The sequence below is a fragment of the Notechis scutatus genome, chromosome 3, assembly GCF_049901735.1.
Source record: "Notechis scutatus isolate UNSWTSFEM ecotype Mainland chromosome 3, rNotScu1.2, whole genome shotgun sequence".
NCBI lineage: Eukaryota > Metazoa > Chordata > Lepidosauria > Squamata > Elapidae > Notechis > Notechis scutatus.
This window is the reverse complement of record NC_142011.1, coordinates 3,605,276-3,611,860: the sequence shown is the minus strand read 5'-3', so window position 1 is coordinate 3,611,860 and position 6,585 is coordinate 3,605,276. Positions and strand designations below refer to the sequence as shown.

At 46.3% G+C, this 6,585-nt stretch overlaps 1 protein-coding gene across 1 annotated transcript in view; it reads left to right on the top strand.

The window, feature by feature from the left end:
* Nucleotides 1–6,585, top strand: part of C3H20orf96 (chromosome 3 C20orf96 homolog) — a 19,501-nt gene extending 12,916 nt beyond the window's left edge. Inside the window, exons 9-11 of the mRNA XM_087962376.1 lie at nucleotides 670–756; nucleotides 3,508–3,626; nucleotides 6,312–6,585. Coding sequence (XP_087818502.1) covers nucleotides 670–756; nucleotides 3,508–3,626; nucleotides 6,312–6,372 — 267 coding nt within the window. The 3' untranslated portion in view covers nucleotides 6,373–6,585. The remainder of the gene's footprint in view (nucleotides 1–669; nucleotides 757–3,507; nucleotides 3,627–6,311) is intronic.

Below are 6,585 nucleotides of genomic sequence, written 5' to 3'. Positions count from 1 at the left end.
CCAACCCCCTGCCCAAGCAGGAGACCCTACACCATTTCTGACAGATGGCAGTCCAGTCTCTTCTTGAAAGCCACCAGGGATGAAGCTCCCATAACTTCTGAAGGCCACTTTCATGTTCCATGGGTTGATTGTTCTCCCTGTCAGTAAATGTCTCTTCATTTCCAGGTGGAATCTCTCCTTGATCAATTTCCATCCGTTATTCCTTGTCTGGCCTTTGGGTGCTTTGGAAAATAGCTTGACCCCCCTCCTCCTCTCTGTGGCAGCCCCTCAAATATTGGAAGGCTGCTCTCCTGTCTCCCCTGGTCCTTCTCTTCACTAGACTAGCCAGGCCCAGTTCCTGCAACCGTTCATCATATGTTTTAGTCTCCAGTCCCCTCATCATCCTGGTTGCTCTTCTCTGCACTCTTTCTAGAGTCTCAACCTCTTTTTTATAGTGTGGTGACCAAAACTGGATGCAGTACTCTAGGTGTGATTTTACTAAGGCTTCGTAGAGTGGTATAAGTGCCCCCCTTGATCTCAATTGTATCCCTCTGTCAATGCAACCTAGGATTGCATTGGCTTTTGGGGCTGCCGCCACTCACTGCTGGCTCCTATGTAGCTGGTTGTCCACTAAGCCTCCGAGATCCCTCCCGCAGCCCTAATTTTGTCGATTCTTTTTGGTCGTTCTAGAAGACGCTGCTGCAGTATCAGGATGGCCTGGAGCAGATGCACCGGAACAACAAGGAACTGAGGAGGCAGATAGACGTGCAAAAGGAGGCAAGAAAATCTGGGCGTTGCAGCCAGTTGACTTGGCCAAGAACTGAGCTCATGTCAGGGTTGGTTAGAAATGTCTTCTCTCGATCACCTGGTGGCTCCCTATCCCACAGCAGGATAACTTTCACGGAGGTTTCGTGGCTGCTAGAAACTGTTAACCTATAGATGACAAAAGGGAAATCCTGAGATGAGGTCTTTGCTAGGCAAATAGTCCTCGGTTTAGTGACTGTTCATTTAGTGACCATTCAAAGTTGCTGTTGTGGTCCACCGGCAGCCTGAGGAGCTGGCAGCTGAGTCGGTCAGTGGGGAGGAACATGGGCCAGTCCTGGAGTCTGGGGAGGGCTCAGACGAGGGATCTGCGTCCGACACAGAGATGGCGCCAGGGCCACCTGGGAGTTATGTGCCGACTCCGGAGCCTCCAGAATCTGACAGCAGCGAGGCAGAGGAACAGCGGGAGCCTGTTCCCAGTGGGCGCCTGCACAGAGCTGCCAGAAGGCAAGAGCAGTTAAGACAAAAGGGGTGACTTGAGAGTAAGGCTTGGAGATGATTGGTCCCTCCCATAAGATACCAAGGAGGAGCCAAGGGACGTGAGCCTTTGCAGGAAGCAACTTTGTTCATTCTGGTTGGTTTAAACTCTGAAGCTCCATGTTGACTTTGTGCTCCGTTTGGCCTCGTGTAGCTAATGGGCAATTTAGTCATTGGCAGCATTTCAAGGGAGATAAAGGTGGGTGCTTATCTCGAGGGACTGTTTGGGACTGCTTACCGGCTGGGAATGAATAGAATTCCCAGCTATTGAAATAAAAAGAGGGTTGTTTGGACTAAGAGTGTGCTTAATTACGGTCTCAGGGAAACTTGGTCAGAACAGTTGCAACGGCACAGAAAAAAAGCGACTTACGACCATTGCAAGATCCCCCACGGTCACATGGTCAAAATTCGGACGCTGAGCAACTGACTCATATTTATGACGGTCACCATGTCCCGGGGGGGGGAGGTCACATGATCCCCTTTTGCCACCGTTGGACCAGCCAAGTCAATGGGGAGCCCAGCTCCACTTCACCGTCGGATGAACTTTTAACGACCGCAGCAATTCGTTTAACAACAGTCAGAAGAACGGCCATTAAAAAAAACACGCCAACCCTCATGAATATGAGTCAGTTGCCAAGGGGCTGAATTGTCAATCAGGTGACCACGGGGATGCTACCATGGTCGCAAGTGTGGAACACGGTCCTAAGTCGTGTTTTTTTTTTTCAGTGCCATCGTACCTTTGGGTCATTAAACTAACTGTTGTAAGTCGAGGACTACTTGAAATAGAGACACCTATCGTGTTGAAAAGTCCCTTCGGAGTAGATGGGAGGTCCAACCAGGAGTACCTGTTTCCCCCCAAATAAGACCCTGTCTTATTATTTTTGGCCACACACACAAAAAAAGGCACCAGGTCTTATTTTCGGGGGACGCCATCCACTGACTAACCTCACTTACGTGCGTCGACCCTGGCTGCCTTTTCGCTGTCAGAGGCCTTCAGGAACTTCTTCTTCTGTGGCTGGCAAGGCTTTCCTGAAGTCCTCTGTACCCAGTAACAGAGCTCTGGATCGATCCAGAGCTTTGTTACCAGCTCCAGAGGCCTTCAGAAAAGCTGGGTCAGCTGCCGAAGAAACGGGCCGGCCAGGCAGGTGTCGGGGTGGGTGGGTTGCGAGGCCTGGCTACACCTGTCCAAAGGGAACTAGTAGGGCAGCTCGATTCCCCCCCATCCCTACCCTAACTTAATTTTTACCCATCCACCCTGGGCTTATTAGGGCTTATTTTGGGGGGTAGGGCTTTTATTGGGTGCATATGTAAAAAATCAAGCTAGGTGTCAGGGCTTCCAACAAATCCGCCCCCATTCAAATCATAAGTCTTTTTTTTTTTGAAAACAATTTTATTAGTTTTTAAAGACAGACAAAACAAACAAAACATGAAAACACCCAGCTTTCTTTCATAGATATACAAACAGTGTGTCGGTTGGTTTACCAGTTTTTGTGCCTTCATTTCGTAGTCTCAGTTACAGTTACATTACATAATAACTCATATTATCAATCAGAAATTATATACCACTATTAAACAATCATTTGACTATGATTTTATTCATTCATACTTGGCGAGATAACTATAATTTACTTAATTTATTTTATAACAAATCATATAATCATACCAAATCTATCCTGAAAACATTTTATGGATATGATATCAAATAAGAAAAAAAATAAGAAAAAATATCTCTTTATATATTCATTATTATCTAAAATTCTAAATATTCTATTATTGTATTTTATCATCCAACCATAAGTCTTTAGCCGCACCTCTCGGAGAAAATAAAATTGATTTATTAGGAGGGGCCATGTTAGCGTTACCTGGATGCAGCCGACACTAAAATACATCATTCATTTCCCTCTTGACCCTGGTCTTCCCCCCCACTCCCTGGACGTATATTCTCCAATGGGACACCTCCCTAGCCAAGAGTCATCCATCATGCTCTCCAGTAATCTTGCGTGCCAACAGCTTCAGCTGCCAAGGCGATGATCTGAAGCATTTAAGGAATGCACTGTTCTCCTCCCCACTTCCTTTCTGCTGGCAACTAAAAAGACCAAAGAGGTTTTTTTTTTGTTTTTTTTTAAAGTTGACACTAGGACTTAATTTCAGGGTAGGTCGTATTTTCGGGGGAAACAGGGTAGGAGCTATTCAGAGCCGTGAAAGGTCTGGCTTTGTTTCCCTTTTCAGGTGATCGACGACCTGGTGAAAGAAGTTCAGGAGCTGCACAAGAGCATTGTCATCCTGCATCAGTCCCTGGGGGACCCCTACAACACCATTTTCCCGGACGTCCTTCTTCGCCGGCCCAAGTACTTGTCCCTCCCTTTTCACCCTCACGTCCCTTCTCACGCAGCCAGACGAAACGGCAAACTCGGGAGTGTATAATGGGTTGGTCCTCGGCTTACGCCCCGGCTGCTTAGCAACCTCTCCAAGTTACGGCTGATGGGAAAGGGTGCACTCAGTGGCGACCTGGGATTTAAAAGGCAGGAATGTCATGCATAAAGCGTGGCGGCCTAGAGGCGGAGCGGTCGCCTCCCAATCAGGAGGCTGTGCGTTCAATCCTAGGTAGAGCTATTTTTCTCTCTCTGGGAACCATGAGAATGTATCTGCCGAGCAAAACTCCCAATTGGCAACAGGAAAGGCATCCGGCCAGTAAATACTCAGCTCCCTTCAGTTGCCCGGACTCCAGCCCACACACGGGATTATGGGGGTCCTTAAAAGGAGGGGATGATGAATATAACGTATAAGCATCCCATAATGCTTTTGCAGCATGATGACGTGATCAAAATTCAGCCACTTTGGCCAGCTGACTCCATTTTAGGACGGTCGCAGTGTTCCCGGGGGTCACACGATCTCCTTTTGCAACCTTCACTTCACCCCTCTCTCTCACTTAGCAGCAGAACCTTTGGGCTCAGTTGCGGTCGTAAGTCGAGGACAATCTGTTCTTACGACCTGGATTCATCGTTCCGATGGCTGCCCTCCAACCCCTGCATGGTCTTGTGATGGCATTTTAGGGGGCTCAGCACTTGTCACCTCTCCTCCCTTTCCTAGTGTGGATCAGCCAATCAATTAGAATAGCGCTGGAAGGGACCGCCGAGGCCATTTAGTCCAACCCCGTTTCATACTGCACCATTTCAGAGAAGTGGCTGTCCAGTCTCCTTCTTAAAGACCTCCGATGTTGGAGCACCTACAACTTCTGGTGGCAAGCAGTTCCACTGGTTAATTGTCCTCACTGTTAGGAAGTCTCTCCTTCATTCCAGATTGCTTCTTGTTAGAGTTTGCAGCATAAATTCGAGTCCAGAAAACATGCAGATGACTAATTCAGCCGGATCGCTAACTTCTTTATCAACATCATCATACGAGTAAAGTTTACAATACCATGTGTAGATTCTTTCAATGTAACATAAGCAAAAAACACAAGCCGTAGCAGCAGCTCAGGGCAGATATCATTTCCTGCAAGCAAGCAAGACTTAGTTTTGTTAAGCCTGGATTCCCCAATGGGTGTTAAGGAAAACAAACTAAACAGAACGTGCAGCGAAGTCAGATAGGAAGACAGGTAAATGTGTGAGATAAGTTTTCTAGTTAACACGCAGTAAAAATACAGATACGCTTGTGCTATCAAAAATATAGTTTATTCCATTTAAGAATTATAGCATAGTCAAATAAACGGTCCATTAGTCATATATCAATTTCTGTCAAGTCTTGTCAGGGATACTCTATTTGCAAAGTCCGTGTTGAATAGCCAATGTCAGTACATTTACAATAAATCAATCCAATCTTTATATTCTCTCCGTTGAGAAAAATATCAACACTCCTTCGGCAAGAACGCAGTCATCAATCCATCCAGTAATTAGGGATCAGTAAGTCAGAGAGCGAGCTGCAATGGCCTGCTTCTTATATAGTGCTTTTACAACCACACCCTTAATTACATTCTTGCTGTTAAGTTACACACACTTTAACTAACAAACCATGATACCATATTTATTATTTTTACCCAAACCAGTTAGGGTAAACAATGTTTCCCTAACAAGTTTCACTTTCACAATTGAGATTGGCCTGTTGGAAGAAAATATCCTTCTGGGCTCAGTTCCAAGTGGGGGGAAAAGACACTGGAAACATGGAGGCTGTTTGGAAAGATGGTGTAATGGTGGTCAGGACCACACGGCTTGGAGCACCAAAGAATTGGAAGGGCTGAGATGATGAAAGTGATGCTGGGTTTTATGCCCTCTGTTGGGATTTGAATCTGAGCTTGTATTCTGATTGGTTGTCAGGCTCCCATGGGGTCATGCAGGGGCAACTCTGTAGGTTGCCTTTTGAGTACCAGGCTTGGTTGAGCCTTTGCCCGGATGATGATGTAATGAAAGGGCTTTGGGCAATTCGTATTATGGGTCTACCTGGAGGAGACCTTTGTTATGTAGAAGAGACTGGCCCAGGCCAGAGTAATGGCCCATTAGCAAAGGTAAAGGGGGGGGGGGGTAAGTTTCTCCCTTTTTTTTCTTTTTAAGGGAAATATCCTTCCTTTTTAAGTATATCCTAAAATATTTCATTTTCCTAGGAGTGGTGTGGATTTTAACTTCCAACAGGCCAAACCCAAATCCTGCAACTATATATTTTCATATATCCTGCAACTATATATCTTCATATATTTTAGTCTCTAGGCCTTTAATCCTCCTAAGTTGCTCTTCTCTGCACTTTTTTCCCCAAAGTCTCAACCTCTTTTTTTGTGTGTAGTATGGTGACCAAAACTGGATGCAGGATTCCGGGTGTGTCCTTACTAAGGCTTTACAAAGTGGCACTAATACTTCACGTAATCTTGATTCTATGCGTCTGTTTATACAACCAAGGATCGTATTCGCTTTTGTTGGCTGCTGCTGCTGCTGCACCCGGCTGGCTCATAGTTAACCGAGGTCCCTCTCACAGTCACTGTTTTTGAGACAGGTTTGGCCTAATCTCTACTTGTCACCCCATGTCTGCTTCTCTCTTTCACCCCCCAGATGCACCCCAGACATGGAGGTCGTTCTGAACATCCCAACCGATGAAGATTTCCCCTTGTAGTCGCCGGAAAGGAAGCGGGAAGGAGGACGCCTTGACTGCCTAAAACCTTCTTGGAATCCATTGTGGGTTGGGTTTGGCTGTGTTTGGCCCAGTTTGGGTGCCGCGTCCTGGCCAGAACCTTTAACCTTGCTAAATCTTACAGCCGCCTTTCAATTTCCTCGGTTAAATATATCGGGGTTTTCTTTTCCTCTATTAAAGGCAGCCCTTATCTGA